The 16,790-nt window shown below is 42.7% G+C and overlaps 1 protein-coding gene across 6 annotated transcripts in view; it reads left to right on the forward strand.

The window, feature by feature from the left end:
* Window positions 1-16,790, forward strand: part of DPP6 (dipeptidyl peptidase like 6) — a 987,445-nt gene that overhangs the window by 610,460 nt on the left and 360,195 nt on the right. For all 6 annotated transcript variants that reach the window (XM_070616959.1, XM_070616961.1, XM_070616964.1 and 3 more), the window contains one exon: window positions 6,780-6,878. In XM_070616959.1, the coding sequence (XP_070473060.1) occupies window positions 6,780-6,878 (99 nt within the window). The remainder of the gene's footprint in view (window positions 1-6,779; window positions 6,879-16,790) is intronic.

The following is a 16,790-nucleotide window of genomic DNA, read 5'->3' on the forward strand; positions in this document are numbered from 1 at the left end:
AGACCACATATTGTGCAATTCCAGCTGTATGAAATATCCAGAAGGGCCAAATGTATAGAGACAGGAAGTAGATTTTTGGTTGCCCAGGACTGAGAAGAGAGGGATGGGAATGGGGAGTGATGGTTAATGGTTATGACTTTCTTTGGGGAATAATGAAAATCTTCTAAACTTGGATCATAGTGATGGTTGCACAACTCTGTGAATATACTAAAACCATTGAGTTGTATATTTTAAACGGGTGAATTTTATTGTATGTGAATTTTATCTCAATAAAGATGTCAGGAGGGAAAAATTAAGTAGATACATCAATCAGCAGATGTGCGTATTATTACGTGAAGTTACAGGTGCCCAGTGGTTATAACTCACTAAAGAAACAGGTTGATAAATATATTTTAAGGTTTCAGTTTATTTCCTAGGTCTAAAGAATGGGGTAGGAGCATGAAGAAGAAGCATGATGAATACCTTTGATGTATTTTATTTAGAAGCTTTAAAAAAGCACAAAAACTAGAACTTCTTAATTTCTGGGGTGTGTTGAATAATGCTGATGACTTAGTTTCCAGCATTTGAGTAAAATATATAATGTGACTAATTTTGATAATTTTGATAATCGTGCAACTAGTTTTCTTAGATGGTTCAGATAACAGTGAACTTATAAGAAAAAGCCTTTAAGATAAATGAATATCTGTGGGAAGTTTGGGGTATAATAAAAAATAATATATTTCAGTAGCACAAAGATTTCATTACAAAGAATAATATTGCAAGAAGTTAAAGCAAAGGTGTAGATTTAAAAAATGCTTTCTTTACTCAACAGAAATTGATTGAACATGTCTATGTGCCAGGCTCCTTCCAGAGATGAAGTCACATTCCTAACTTAAAAAGAAAAGGGGAAAAATCAAGCTAGTATAGAAAACAGACTTAAAAGCAAATAATTGGTTCAATGCTGGCTCTTGGTAGCAGAAAGGAAAGCATGATCAACTTTGTCTGGGAAAGTCGAAAAGAAATACGTCCTAAAAGAGGTCTTGACAGGATTCTCTTGTAGCTCCTGCCCCAGCACTCAGATAATGTGGTTAATGTAATTCTTACCCTACCGTGGTTACTGAGCTTCTCACATTCAGTGTTGGATTATTCCAGAGAGGCTTCTCCAGAGAAATTTCTTTTGCTGGATTTTGGAGTACATCTCCCTCTTTGTAAAGGGAAAGAGTGCTCCCTTGGCTCAGCAGCTGCTTTTTCCTTCTGTCCCTAGGATTTTTGCCTACGTATGAGATGTTTCCTTCTCAGTCTCACTGGTGAATGATCTGCCACAGCTAGACAGTTTAACTCAGGATTAGGTGAAAAATCCCCAACGTTCATATGATCATTTGTAGACATGTTACCTGGTTTAAATTTCATTATTCCTAAGCTGTTGATTGTGAAGCGTGACTGCATTTCTTCTTTTGTTATGGTAAGAATCTACCAAGGATGTGTGAGTAGCATCTGCAACAGGGATCATTGATTGCACGTCTTTTATTAAAAAATAAAAGAAATCTAATTGGAAGTATTGGTTCCAGCATCTAGTAGTGCCTGACACTGCACACACTCAGTTAAGATGTGGGCACAGTGTAGGGGAATGTTTCCTGGGTTTCCTTTGACTAAGCAGCTGTCCGTGTTAGGTTCATCATTAATGGTCACTCTGCAGTGAGTTACTTTGAAGCAACAGCTATGTCATAGGAATTTGTGAAGTAATGATGCAGACCTTGAAAAATGGACAGTCTCTTTGATTTCCACATATTCTTCTGAGTGTTTGTAGGGTAGCAAACAAATATTTTCAACTTCTGTAGAAATAACATACGAATGTGTTCAGTGACTTATTCTAAATGTGAAGAGTGCTTTTAATCTGAGCCTCAGATTGGGGTCCATCTCCTCTAGGAAGCTGTATCTGACTTGCCCACCCCAGTTTGAGTTTTGAAAACACTGAGCTCCTGACGTCTGCCATGGTACCCATCGAGAGCTGAACACCTGCTGTGTGCCAGTCATTGTAGTGTTTGTTCCTCGTTGATCTGACTCAGACACTAAGTTTTTTCTGATTAAGGAAATTTGTTCATAAAAATGGTTTTACCCTTTTCTTTATTTACAGATAACTCTTTTTTTTTCCTGGAGAATGTAACATTTTATCAGTATCATCATTAATGATACCTGCCTGAGATTTTCTGTATTTTGTGATTTTATTAGTATCCCACTTCTGGAATAGGTTATGAACAAGCCAGATTCTGTGAATAATGTCAATATTCAGGTTCTCCTGCAAACATGGTTAGTTTTAGTTTTACCGACTCCCCATACATCTTTGGAGAAGCCATTTAGCCTCTCAGTTGCTCAGGTTTACCTTCCATAAAATGGCTTTCGTTCCTCCTCCGTCTTGTAGGATCAAGAGGTAATAAATGTCAGTGTACTCTGAAGACCGTAAAGTGTTTAGAGTTGTCACTTATTCCAGTTGCTAACAAAAGCAGAACCTTACGAGAGACTTCTGACAAATCTGGGTAGATTTTCTTTGTTACCAAATTGGGTTTGTCAATAGCTAACCTCTATTTGTAGTGGTTGAAATCACCTCAAAGGTTATGCTGCAGATTAATCCGTTTTAGGGTACTAGAATTTATTTCTAATTTTAAAAGTCTGCAGAGAAGAGGTTTCGATATGTTCTTCTGTGGCTGTGCTGTTTAACAACATAACTATTTAACAAGCATCTTAGGAAAGGAAAGGAGACTTCACAGTTTACATTACATTCTGACCTATGTAAAGATTCACTCCATCACTACAGATTGCAAGATGCCTTTGCAGGCCCGTGAGCCAACCAAGCTGCCAAGTTAAGTACACGTGCTACATGGTTCTCCAACTAAAGGACTGAAGGAAACCGTACTTTTCAGTGGTCCCCGAATTGCCTTTAGGATGAAATCCAAATTATAAAAGCCGCCAGCCACTTGTATCTCCACCTTTATGTTGGCTTCCAGTTTAAGATGGCAGATTGAGCACAGAGATCTTTCCCTTTTGACTTCAAGCATATAGAAATGGGAGGCGAATAAATGATAAAAACATAGCTGCACTCCAAAACAAGAAAAGGAGTTCTCCATAGAAGTGGAATAGAAAGTTGTCCTTGAAAGAAGGACCAGGTAGAAACCTACAGCGGCAAGTAATGCCACGTCACTGCCACCCTCAAGGCAGAGAGACTGAGGCCAGGCCCGACAGGCAGGGCTGGGATACTGGTGTCCATGAGAGGCCAGGGGCTGGACAAGGGCCCCTGCCTGAAAACTGGCTTCACAGCCAGAGGGTCTCAAGTCACATCGCCCACAGAGGGCAGAGGGCTCCAGCCCAAATGGCCATACATGGCCTGGGGAGAACCATTACCCAGACAGAGCCTCAGTCTGCCCAGGACGCTGTTGTGGCCACAGCACCAGTAGTCTCTGGTGACTCAGGACGCTTGCTGGGGAGAAGCTGACAACCAAGAATCACAAGAACCCGCAGAAACCCCTCCACTAGGAAGCAGCACACCAGCTTCACACACAGGTGGACTTACATCCAAGGAAATATAATCAGTAGGGAAAACAGAAAGTGACATTTTAGGCTTTTTAAAGAAAATACTAATGTGACAAAGGAGCTTGCGACTATAATAGTATATGACCGTGAAAAAGACCTAATTAGGAATGTCAGAAATTAAAATATAATTATGTAAAGTCTTAAGATGCAGTAGTGGGATGAAAGAGCAGCCTGGACATGCTAAAGATAAAGCGGGTGAAGTAGAAGATGGGACTGAAGAGATCATGAACATGCTCCCAAAGACATAAAAGTGTGGAAAAGCTAGGGATGTGGAGGTTGGACCTAGAAACCCCTGCACAGGTCCAGTTGGCGTTCGGGCCGGAGGGAATAGACTGACGGAGAAGCAATATTGAATGAGATCATTACTGGTAATGTTCCTGATGTGGAGAAAGGCAATTCTTACACTGAAAATGTCGGTGAGTGGTAAGCAGAATTTTTAAAGAAAATCCAAAGTGCACATTTTCTAATGAAATTTCAGAACATCAAAAATAATGAGAGGATCTACCTTTATCTCTAGACATTTCTAACTCACGTTCTCTACTGCGCCAACGCCAACACACTCACAATTTCCTGGATATACTGCATTCGCGGACACCTTCATGCCCTTGAAATCCTTCCTGGCTTGGGTGTTCTTCTGTCTCTTTTATCTTGGCTAGTGGGTTCTTTCCTCAAGGAACTCTTTCTGGAATTCCTCCTGCTTTTTCCTTCCCCAGTCTCCCTAAATGTTAACATGGCAGGTCCTCTGCTCTCAGCACTGTCACAATGTGGTTGTTCTTTCGACTTTGGCTCCCACTCTCTGTGAGCTTCTGAAAGTCAGTTGTGAGGTCTTTCAGTTGTGGTTCTTCAGGGCTCAGCACGGTTCCTGGAACTTGGCAGTCATCATGCTTGTCACCACCTCAAAGGACTTTTGGAATGAATCAAACTATAAACCAGTGACGTAGATGGTAGTTGGATATGTGAACAAGTCCTCAAGGTCCAGAGAGGCCAGCAGTGCGTGTCTGAAGGAGGCGGAGCTGAGTGTGGACAGAGCACTTCTTAGAGTGTGTATCGTAATGCCTCCCCCACTAACTCTCCCTATTTAAAAGTCTCCTATGCTTGTTAAATATCTTCTAAAAAGCAAATGAAGTAACAGGTTTTTAAAAAAATAAAACACATTTTGGGATGAATAGAACAGTCATTTGTGAAAAGAAAAAATTCAGAAAGTGAATAAATTGCCTTTCCATCTTTACCCAAAGTTTGTCTAAACAGCAGTCTTACAGACTTTCTTATTAGACACGTGGATACCTCAAAATGTGGAGCTAGAATCATCCTGGAATACTGAAGTTTAGTTAGAGAAAATTTAAGTTTTCATATGATTATTTTCTAATTATATACTTGAGTGTCTCAGAAGTTTTTATACTTCTTTTTTGTTTGTTTTAGTTTTGTTGTATTTATGTATTTCTATTGAAACATATTTAACATACAGCATTGTGTAGGTCTTAGGTGTACATGTTGATTTGATACTGTATTTGCGCTGTGGTTGCCTCCGTAGCGTTAGCTAGCAACTCCGTCAAGTCTCCTCTAATTACCATTTCTTTTTTGTGGTGGAAATAATCAAGATCTAGTCTCTCAGTAAGTTTGATGTTTATAATACAGGATTGTTGTTTATCATCACTGTGTCATGCATTAGATCCCCAGGACTTATTTATATACTAGTTGCAAGTATACTTCTTAATACTATCTCACAATATAACTTTGTTAGATCTGTCTAGCGATCTTTGAAATTTTCATTTATTGTCTGTTTTCCGTGGTGAAATGCTTCGTGTTTGGAGCCGTGTGTCTTTTTCTGGGGCTGCTTCCATTGCAGATAGAAAGGTCCTTGAGGGAAGACCTTGGTTTGGTTTAACGTGTTTTGTTGAGCACCTGGGAGAGCTCCACATACACTCAGTGTCGCTCCACGTACACTCAGGTCCACCAAGAAAGCCACCTCGAACTGAATCATTCTGTCATTCTCAAAAGACTTTCACACACGTCAATCCTATTTGATATTCAAGAAATCAGTCAGTGCACAAAGTAACACGAGACTTTTCTGACTACTTCAGTAATCTATGGCATCCAGAGAAGCCACGAGAAAGAAACCATAGGAGATGTAATGAAATCTATGCACTAGAATCCTAGGAGGAGCTTTGGGGATTTCATTCAGAGGTTATTCATTCTTACTTAATTATGTAATCTAACAAAAATTCTTGTTATTTTCCCAACCTGCCACAGATTTTGAAACAAAATTAAAAGAGGCAAAGATGATGTATGTGAGAAAGGGTTAAGAGAAAGAGTGTCTTCTGGGTCTAACAGAAGTGACCATGGCTGGACGGCCTGCCCTCGTGTGGTTAGTCTGTTAGCTGAGGCTCACAGGTCAGACGCCTGGCCAGCCCTTTGTCGTCTCAAAGTAGACGAGTGGGCTTTTGTCTCTCTAATGCAGAGAGCCTCTTCTGACGCAGACCTAAAACTCCAGAAGCTTTGACCTCAGGAAATAGGATAAAAGCTGCCAGATTTCTAAAATTCTCACCGCTGGTGCCATTAACTAAACCTGTCCCCTTGGGAGGGATATGAGTATGTGGCCTTCAAGGCTTGTGTCAGGCGCTTCCTCCCAAGCGGAGTGACCAAGATGAGGCAGGCAGAATCTGGTAGTTTGCTCACAGACATCTGGGGCCTGATCCTCTCTATACAAGAACAAATCTCCAACCCAGAGACGGCCAGGGACACGTGAGGTGTTTGGGGAGTAAATACCTGAGGCATAGGTGAGTTGTCTTTAACTCCCAGCACCCAACATGCTGCCAATAGTTGGAATTTAATGAATGCTTGATGAATGATTACATAATGCAGTTGAGGTCCATCCTGGACATTTGTTCCTGCCTCTCTTGACCATTTCCACCTTACTGCACATAAATCCGTCTTGAGACAGTTATATACCTCCATACCTAAGGAATATGATCACTTATGTGTTGCAAGCAGAGAGGGTGAAGTGATGCCATTTTACTGAATCAGAAGCCCCTTACCATAGTTTTTGATAGTTTACTTAAAAACAGAAAGCATGACTGGCTTTGTTCAGCATTTATTTATAGACATTACGTGTTTTCCTATATATACTATTTCTGCATGGCAATTAGAATGTTTTATGGTCCTCTCTTTTTGCCAAAGAAATTAAAAGTTTAACTATTTGCCTTGTTCTTTTCTAGCGGAAGATAACAGTCTGTCTCAAAAGAAGAAGGTCACTGTGGAAGATCTCTTCAGCGAGGATTTCAGAATTCACGATCCTGAAGCCAAGTGGATAAGCGGTGAGTCTCGAGTCCATGTGCACGGGAGAAACCACGTCCTGCTCCCGGCCACCTTTCCATAGTTTGTGTTCTGTGCTTTGCCTCTCCCATTCTCTCTTTGGCTGCAGAAATGGATCCACAGAGCTCTTGCTGTCCTAGTCACCTTATTATCCTTCTAAGGAAATGGGTATCTGGTAAAATTGGGCTGCTCCTTCATGAGAAATGGTTCCTCCATGTCACCTCCCTGAATCATTATTTCTCAGATGTGGATATGAGATGTTGCTAGGCAACAGGAACAGGGAGAGACAGAGCTGAGCTCTCCTCCTTTCTCCATGTTCTTTATTCCTCCTTATATTCTCCTAGCCTTCCCTCCTCACTAGAGAGAGGGGACAAAAGGAACTAAAAGGATTCTTCTAGAATGCTGCCAAATAAACAAAACAGTGGAGCCCAGTGCACAGATGCAGATAAATTCATTTTCTATCCTTAACTTTAACTTGGGTGAAATCTACTTTTCTTGTTTGGGGAGATTGTTTTAAACAACAAAACAAAATAGAATCAGAGGCAAAAGGTAGTATGTTCATAATACCTGTTTTGGTCCAGGACATAATCTATTTCCTTTGGTTGGGTCTGAAATAATTTTAGAGTTCAGTCATGGGAGATGAGACGGAAATGTCTGCCCACCCGTGGTCTGCAGGCTTTGTCGCATTCCCCTCAAGCAGTATAGTCATAGCGCCTCTCCTGTTGTCCCCCTGGATGTTGTTTGCATTGAGTCTTAGCCTCAGTTAGATGCACTTGAAAATTAATCCTCAAGTCAGAGGACCTTTATATTGGAATGCTAGAGGTCTAGTTAAAACCCTGGCTTTTATAATAAACGAGGCTCAGAGAGATTAAGTGAATTTTCAGGGGTCACAGAGCTAGTTAATGGCACAAACGTGGCTGGAAGCCTGTCTCCTGACTTCCCATTTAGTGCTCTTTCCACCACTGATTTGTTGAGTGGCACAGTGTCATCATGTTTTCTTGCTGTCAAACTGCTTCTGAAATGCATCTCATGCTTCACAGACTCTCCAGAATCAACTGGCAATCACTCTGCCTTTAGTCTCCTACCGGCGCAGTAGCTCCTCCTGTGTCCTCTGCTGTGGCTTCAGTATGAATTTCTGATCCTTAGATTAGCTTATTTAAAAATGAAAGAAGTGGATGGCTCTCCGGGCAAACGTATTTTATAAAAGGGAATTGGGGAGAAATGAGAGGAGTGTATTTTGAATACTGCTGGAGGACGTGCAGAAATCCAGAACATAGAGAGAGCCAAGGCCTTTTGTTTGACTGAGGAAGTAATTTTACCTTTTGTTTTAAGGAAGAATCAATTCTGTGTTTGTGTTTACCCATCGCATAGACAGGAAGTGAGCACCAACAGCATGTTCTGGGCCTGATCTTGGGAATAAATGATGATCACTCTCTTCTTAAGGAGGATGAAGTCATGTTAGGGAGACAAAACAATGAGTGACCAATGGTAATCCTGACACAAAATGCACAGGGGAGGAATCTGATATTCTCACTCTTCTGGAGAAGACGTTTCAAAGACTGTGCATAAACTCACTCGTAAAGGATGGCTAGGAGTTTGCTAGAGAAGACAGAGAATAGACCCCTGGAAAAATGCAAGTCTGAAATGTTAGTCTGTACTAAACCCTGGTTGGGAAAGCCAAGCGTGGGTTGAGAGATGATGTCCAGGGATAGAAAAGAGAAGGGAGGGGCCGGCTCCGTGGCTGAGTGGTTAAGTTCGTGCACTCTGCTACGGCGGCCCAGGGTTCGGATCCTGGGCGTGGACATGGCACCACTCGTCATGCCACGTTGAGGCGGTGTCCCACATCCCACAACTAGAAGGACCTGAAACTAAGATATACACTTATGTACCGGGGCGGGGGTTTGGGAAATAAAGCAGGAAAAAAAAAAAAAAAAAAAACGATTGGCAACAGTTGTTAGCCCAGGTGCCAATCCTTAAAAAAAAAAAAAAAAGGAAGTTTGGCAACAGTTGTTAGCCTAGGTGCCAATCTTTAAAAAAAAAAAAGAAAAGGGAAAGGGAAGGGCGGGGGGAGGAAGGAAGAAAAACTGGTGGAGAGGCAAAATCTAGGAGTGAAACCAGAGGCCAGAAACAAAACTAGGAACACCAAACCAGAGCTGTAGAGTCCAGAGCAGGTTGGAGGAGGCCCTGCAAACACTCCACAGACGGCTAAAATAATATAGCTGTCTATTTTCATTAGGGTGCCCATAGTTTCAGACTTGGCCTAAATCAGCGTTGCATAGGCAAAAAAAAAAAAAAAAAAAAAAATGTAAGCAGAGATCTGGACCCACAAGGCACCAGAGTTTCAGTCGGAACCTTTGCCGGAATTTGTATTGTAAGGAACTTGTATCTCATGAACTAATTCATACTGCAGATGTGCTGGCTCACCGGCCAGAGGAAACAAGCCAGAATTTCTCTATATCCACAAAGCTGGGAGTTAATACAAGCAGTTGAGAAGTGGCCTTGTGCCCAGCAGAAACGGCCCAGCCTGCCTGTTTTGGCAGGTGAGATCTCTTCAGAAAGACCACCTGTGGTTCTGGATGGACTGAACCCTCTCTGTTCAGGAGTGTTGTTAGGAGCACTCTTTGTAAATGTGCACACTAAGGCCGAGGTTTTGCTGCAGGGTAACCAGGTGGTCAGGTCTCGCCTACAACCAGGCACCACCCCGAGGGTCAGGAAACAGGTGGTTTTCTCCCCACGCTGCTTTGAGCTGCCCTCCTACTTCTTCTTTCACTTATTCCTCTTCCTGATTATTCCCTTTCCTCCTGCTCCCTAAAGGTGTAATAGTTTAAAGTGGACGGAATAAGTTTGCAATTAGCTGAGACTCTATAATTGATTTTTTACAAGTACCGTAAAGAATGCATTCATTTTTTCATGCCACAGTTTAAGTGTTAAGATCCAGGGAAAGATTCCTACACATTGATAGGACTACTGCATGTTGTGGAGCTGGGATGAGCTTTAGAAATTATCAGAACACTCATTCACTCACATAGCATTTATTGAGTGCCTAGAGTGTGGCAGGCAAATTACTGGGCCCAGAGAGGGCAAGCGATTTGTCCATGGAACTGTTTCTTAGTCGTAGACTTGGGAGTCACCACCTACCACCACCACCGTCTACCACCACCGCCACTACCTGATCCGCCTTCTTCCCCTCCTCTTCCTCCTTTATCCTCTGTCTGCTCTTCTTCCTCTTCTTCTTCATCATCATAACTATCATCATCATCACATCATCATCATCACATCATCATCACCATCATCTCCATCATCTCCATCTTCATCATCACATTATCACCATCATCATCATCATCACCATCATTACCATGATCATGATCATAATCATCATCACCATCACCATCATCAGCATCACATCATTATATCACATCATCACATCACATCATTATCGTCATCATCATCTCCTGGGGGTCCCATGTCTTAAGCTCTAGGCTAAGTGCTTTAAACATATTAAATCATTTAATTCTCACAACCACCATTTTAGAGATGAGGAATCTGAGGCATAGGGTGTTTAAATGACTTGATCAGTATCACAGTAAGTAGCAAAATTTGGACTTAAAACGAGGTCCCTCTGGTTTTGGTAAACTGTGCTACGTTGGATAGAATCCAGGTCTTCTGTCTCCAGCCAATTTATTTCACAACATCGCTAGCAACATTGTGTGTTTTAACCAAGACTGTAGGTTGTGAATACTTCAGAATTATTGCCATCCCTTAAATTCTCTATTGTAGCATTCCTTATTCCCATGATGCCTATGTCAAACTAACAAAGTACCAAAGTGATAAAGAAAAATAGTGTAATTCCCCATGGAGAAAGAGACTTGATTTTTTTTTTTTAGTGCAGATTACCCACTAAAGTTAACAAATGTATCTTGGGTTTAATGCTGAAGTTAATAGCCTATAACTAATACACTTTATTTATCAGAAGGAAATGTGTTGGGTTGGAGTTAAATTTCTCCTCACCAACTTTTATACCAGAGACTTAATTTTTTTTAATCTACCTTTTCTGAAATTGATTGCTATAACAGCCTTCAGATTCTCTAATGTCCTGAAGCCCTCGTACACTTCCCTCTCAGATTTGTTTCAAGCACTGCGACCAGCCAGATGAGGTATGCAGAGCAATAGACGTGACGACTGCCAAGCCTCACGCTGAGCTCCCGCTGACAAAGAAGAGGCATGCGCTTCCTGCAGTGGGCGCAGTGCGGTCTCCACGTACTGGCTTAGTTGAGTAAAGTATTGTATCTGTTATAGCAACCACATGGCGCTTCTCACCCTTCAGCTTCTCTTAATATGCTGCGCTGGGATTCCGTGATATGAGGAGACCACTGTGATGAGGTCTTTAACTACTTCAGACACTTAAGTCCGTTTGTTTACACGGACCAATCTTCCTGGTTCTCCTCGGCTATTTGCTCTTTGCAACTCTTAGGCGATGAGCAGTTTCAAAACTTCTCCTCTTTCCTCAACCCTCCAAACCTTCTTCCCATCCTACTTGTAAGCTGAGCCTGTTCCCACCACCACATCTGCTTATGTCCCAGCGTTTGCACCTTCGTGTGCTCTGTTGCCTCCCCCAGCCCGTAACCACAGATGACCCATCTGTGCTCGAGCTACAGAAATCACAGGTGAACTCGCTTCACCTACTTGACGGAGAATTGCAGCAACTCCCTCCTTTCTCTAAATGTTCATTTTCTTTGCTCTGTGTTAGAGTATTCCCATCATCAAACAAATATGCTCTTATTTCTCTCACCTTAAACACACACATACACAACTTATCTTGATTCCACATTCCCTGCCAGGCACTGTCTGATTTCTCCATTCCCCTTTGCGGCTTGAAACAGTTGTTTCTCTGGGGCATCTCCGATTCCTCTTCTCCATCCTCTCTAAACCCGCTCTAGTTAGGGCTTAACCCCCAGCACTCTCTGAAACTGTTCTTGTCAAGGTCACCCATGACCTCCAGTCTCTCAATTCCCTGGTCAATTCTCAGACCTCATCTTCTAACCATCAGAAGCACTTGTCACAATTGATTACTCCCTCCACCTGGATAAATTTCTTGCTTGACCTAGAGGCCATCACGTTCCTTTGGTTTTATTTTGACCTCATGGGTCCCTCCTTCTCGGGCTCCTTTGCTGAGTCTTGCTCTTCTCCTTGACTTTCATTGTTGGTGGGCCCCAGGGCTTAGCCTGTGGTCCTCCTCTTTTTATATCTGCACACACCCCCTCGGTGTTTTCATCTAGTCTCATGATTCTAGATGTTCTCCGTCTACTGATGACTCTTAAATTTCTGTCTCCAGATGAGACCGCTCTCCTGGAGTTCTCAGATGTCTCAGACATTGCCACCTTAACCTTAATATCTCCAAATCTGAGTTCTTGATCTGCTCCCCAAAAAACAAAAACCAAAACTCCTGCCCTAGCCACAAGGTTTTCAATTCTGTGTCTCCAGCTCAAACGTTCTTCTGAGTTGTCAACTTGGGCAGTGTGCTGTGTGTGTGCTCACGAATTCACACGTCCACGAGGATCCTTGCGGACACCTCACATTCTCATGTGCAGTACTAACCTATCCTCCCCTTTCCCTCTGTCACAGAACTTTCCCTGGCTTCCCTCTGCTCTTAGGATGAGACACACGGTCCTGGCCCGTGAGACCCTCCAGTTCCTGGACTCTCCTTCAGTCTTCTGCTTACTTTTCCTGTCTCATCTTTTGACATCTCCCCAGTTTTCTCTTAATCTGACCCAACTTGAACTTCTATTTTTTTTTTAAAGATTGGCCCTGAGCTAGCATCTGTTGCCAATCTTCTTTTTTTTTCTTCTTCTCCCCAAAGCCACCCAAATATATATACAAATATACATATTTGTATACACAAATATATACAGTTGTATATTCTAGTTGTAGGTCCTTCCAGTGCTGCTCTGTGGGACGCCGCCTCAGCGTGCCCTGATGAGTGACGCTGGTTCCACACCCAGGATCCAAACTGGCGAAACCCTGGGCCTCCAAAGCAGAGTGTGCGAACTTGGCCACGGGGCCAGCTCCGCAACTTGATCTACTTGGTTGCTTATGAAGTTCATCTTTTTCCTTATGGTGGTGCCATGTAGGATGTTCCTTTTGCCCGTAACATTCCCTCTTCTCTGTGTCTGCTTATCATTTCTGCCACACCTACAAGTTATCCTCACTACCACCCCTACAACTTGTCATTTTCTTTTATATCTCTCCCTAGTACGCACTCCCCAAGCAGGCTTTTCTGTACTACCTTAACTCTTCAAGTTTTAGACTCTCATGTATCCTGGACTTCACCTTTTGTTGCATACTGTAAGTATAATAATTTATTTGATGTCCGTCTTTCCTTCCACATGTAAACTCCACAATGGCAGGATTCACCTCTGTTTATTTACTGTGGCATCCTCCCTGCCTAGCAAAGCACCTGGCTTTGGGCCAACTGCTGGAACTTCTTGAACATTTTCTCATTTGATACTTAAATGACCTAGTCTTAAAGATAAGGAAACTTACAGGCATGCAGTCTTACCTAGGATGGCTGGAAATCTTTTCTGATGAAGTGATTTTAAGCAGAGACCTGAATGTGAGAAACATGCAGATAAGCTCTCTGGGGAAAAAGCATCCCAGGCAAGATGGGACAGCAACTACCACAGCCTTGATGCGGGAGTCTGCTCGGCATGCCTACAAGCAATGTCGAGCCAGGAGGAGAAAAGCAATAGATGAGACCAGAGTGGAATGTGGGGCCGGATTATGCAGGTCCTTGGCAGATGAGGGTGAGCAAATGAGAAAGGGGGTAGAATTTAGAAAAACTGACAAGTTGAGTTTGACCTGTTGCAACTGAAGGTGTTGGTTTAATGGAAAGATGTGGCAAAACTTAGGCTTATACGTCATATCAACTATTTTTATTATATATGCATCACATATTTATTATAGTGAATTAGAAAACAGAGATGAACACAACTTTGAAATATAGTAAAAATCACTTCTAATGCCACCAAATAGAAAAAAACTATTAAATTTTCATACTTATTCTTTCTGATAATTTAATATTTGGAACAATACTAAGATATTAAGTGAGAAAAAGTTTATAACGTATGTCATAAACATATTTCCATGTAAATAAATACATGTTTCTGTTATCATTTTCATGCCTCAGTGGGCTCTCACTACAGACGTGTGCCTTAATTTGATCAATCTGCAGAGACTGAAAGTTTAGGCTGTGAATGGAAACGAAGTGGCAGGTATAAAAAGCCATCATGAATGACAGGTGACTAGGATATGCTGGTCGAGTAGAGGTGAGGGCTACGGAGGAAGAATGGTCAAGGACGACTGGGAGATTTTGAGCCTGGTTAACTAGAACAGAGATTCCGGTGACAGGAAGTTAGCCTCTGTGGTTAGATAAGGAGTTCAGAGTAGAAGTTAGTAAAAGATACCTAATTGGAAATGTTCTTAAGTGCTGAGAACTAGGCATGAAGCTAGGTGAGGGTCAGAGCCCCGTGCAAAAATGTGGAAAGTGGGCATCGTTGGGGAGCTGCTTGCAGTCCCCCAGGGGGAAGAGAGGAGGGTCCTGGAAGGTCCAGGGGGGCAGGAGGAAAGCCCCAGGGATGCAGCATCAAAGAAGACATGGGAGAAAAGATTGAGGAGAGTCAGTGCTCTGCCGATTTTGTAATGGCAGGTGGAGACTACCTCAGTGAGAAATTGCCCCAAGTGGCCACACACCCCTCCTCCACACAGCCCCAGGAACATGTTTTTTGCAAGTCACTTGGACAATCTAACTCGTGTTTGGGTTTGGATTTCTCCTAACCACACTAATTTATAAGGCAAATACCCTCTTATGAATCCTGTTTCTGACTATAACGGAGAAAGGTGAATTCCAGAAAGAGGGCATAGTATTTGTATAGGGACAGCTTTCCCCCTTGCTCTCACTCCATTTGTGAACAACGGAGAAACAGTCTCCTCTGTGTCCATGGAATCGGTCACTGCACATAGCCTGATGCCCCAGCTCCTCAGGAGACTCCTGGCGACACACACTTTCAATAAACATGTTTGCTGCAAATTCACCTCTTAGAAGGCAGCCTGGACTGCACCTTAGCCATGGTCTGCTGAGCTCTGTGCCCTGCACTGAGCAAGCCCAGGCCACCTGCGCCCCCTGCGGACCCAGTCTCCCCTCCCAGTATCCTTAGGATGCTGGCAGGCCGGGCTGAATGGCAGAAGCTGCTCACAGGCCTGGTCAGCCCATCTGCTGGCTTCGGGCCGGGCTCGGCCCCTCAGCCTGCTCCCCCTCTTCCCTGTGGCGTGTTCAGCCCGAGTCGGACTGTGGTGGAAGACCACTGTGGCTGGCTCCAGGATCTCTCGACTGTCTATGTTTGTTTACTCATTTCTATTAATCCAGCCACTTGTGAGCAGAGGGCCCTTTGTGTCTCTCGGATGCCATACTAAAGAGACTGTAAAATTGGAGAAAATTGCTTCCTTTGAATGTAGGAAAATATCAGCTGGCTGGTTGATACTGGAAAAGTATATGTTTTAGAAGATAAAATTGGAGACAGTGCACAGGGCTCAAAGCAACTTGATTTCCGTATTTGCTTTTTCCTCTTCTCTTTTGTTATTCTGAAAAACCAGATGGATTTTTTTTATAAAGCTCGTGGCATTAGATAGAGGGGGAATTCAAGAATAAAATGGCTTGGGTATTTCTGCTGATTTTGAATGCCACATTTTTCACTCAAAACCATTGGGTCTTAGAACTGTGGAGAGTGACAGAATTCCCCAGAGGTCATTTGCTGCAGCCTATACCAATGGGCCAGCAGTAACTTCAGGGAGATGCCCAGAAGGGACGGGTTTCAAAGGGAAAAATGTTCTGCAATGGCTCTGGGGTATATGAGATAATCCTAATAATCATTTGAAGTTGTTACATAAAATACACACAGAAGAACATCGTTGTGCCTTATTAAAGCCCTTAAGAAATAGATAAAATGTAATTATAGTACACATTTGTGTAAACTAGCAATTTATTTTCTCTCTCTTTTGCTGTAGTTTTCAAGATTCCACCTTTCCTCAGGAAAAGAGAGCCTCAGTTGTCTGGCATTAGGAGAGCCCTTATGTCTTGGACTATTTTAATGCAGTAAGACCCATCCACACCATCCCTCCCATTTACTCAGACTGCGACTGTTTCAAGAGCCGCCTGTCCACGTTTTTCTCTCTCATTCTTAATGCATCATCCACGTTTCTAGTATCTGAGCTAACTCTATTATCTGCTTAACCTCCTCCAAACGTTTCCCATTGGAGTTACCTCCAGGAAACATTGGAAAGACAGTAGCATTTACTTCTGGCGGCAGTAGAAGCAATAATAGCAACAGTAACAGAAATAATGATAGCAGCTACATTATACCTCAGCTACTTCATTTCAATCTTCACTAAAACCCAGGGAGGTCGGAGTTTCTATCTTTACTTTAGAAATGAGGAAACTCTGACTCAAAGAAATTACATCGCTTTTTCAAGGTTAGCAAGATGGCTGTAGAAGTTCCAGGGCTTCCTGCCTCCCTCTGGCTCCTGGTTTCCCCTCCTCCTTGCCTGCCGCCACCTCCTGCCTCCTCTTCAGACTACAGCCTCCTGCCGGCATTCTCCCCGGCCACATCAGGTTCCTTAGTAGTTTAGTGCCTATATCTCTGTTCTTCTCTTTTTCTAAAAATGCTTTTATTCAAACTTCTCTGCTTCAGGAACTCATTTGTCCTTTACGGCTTCATCCAAAATAAATTTTCTCTGGATTTTCCCAAGTAAAATTAGTTGCTCATTTCTCCGGGTTGCAATAGAATTCTATAAAACTCCAATCAGAGCATCAACTGGGCATCATCTTAGGGTCCCCAGCCTCGGAGACGTAGTCCACTCTGCAA

Source organism: Equus przewalskii, chromosome 4 (assembly GCF_037783145.1).
Source record: "Equus przewalskii isolate Varuska chromosome 4, EquPr2, whole genome shotgun sequence".
In the NCBI taxonomy this organism is placed as follows: domain Eukaryota; kingdom Metazoa; phylum Chordata; class Mammalia; order Perissodactyla; family Equidae; genus Equus; species Equus przewalskii.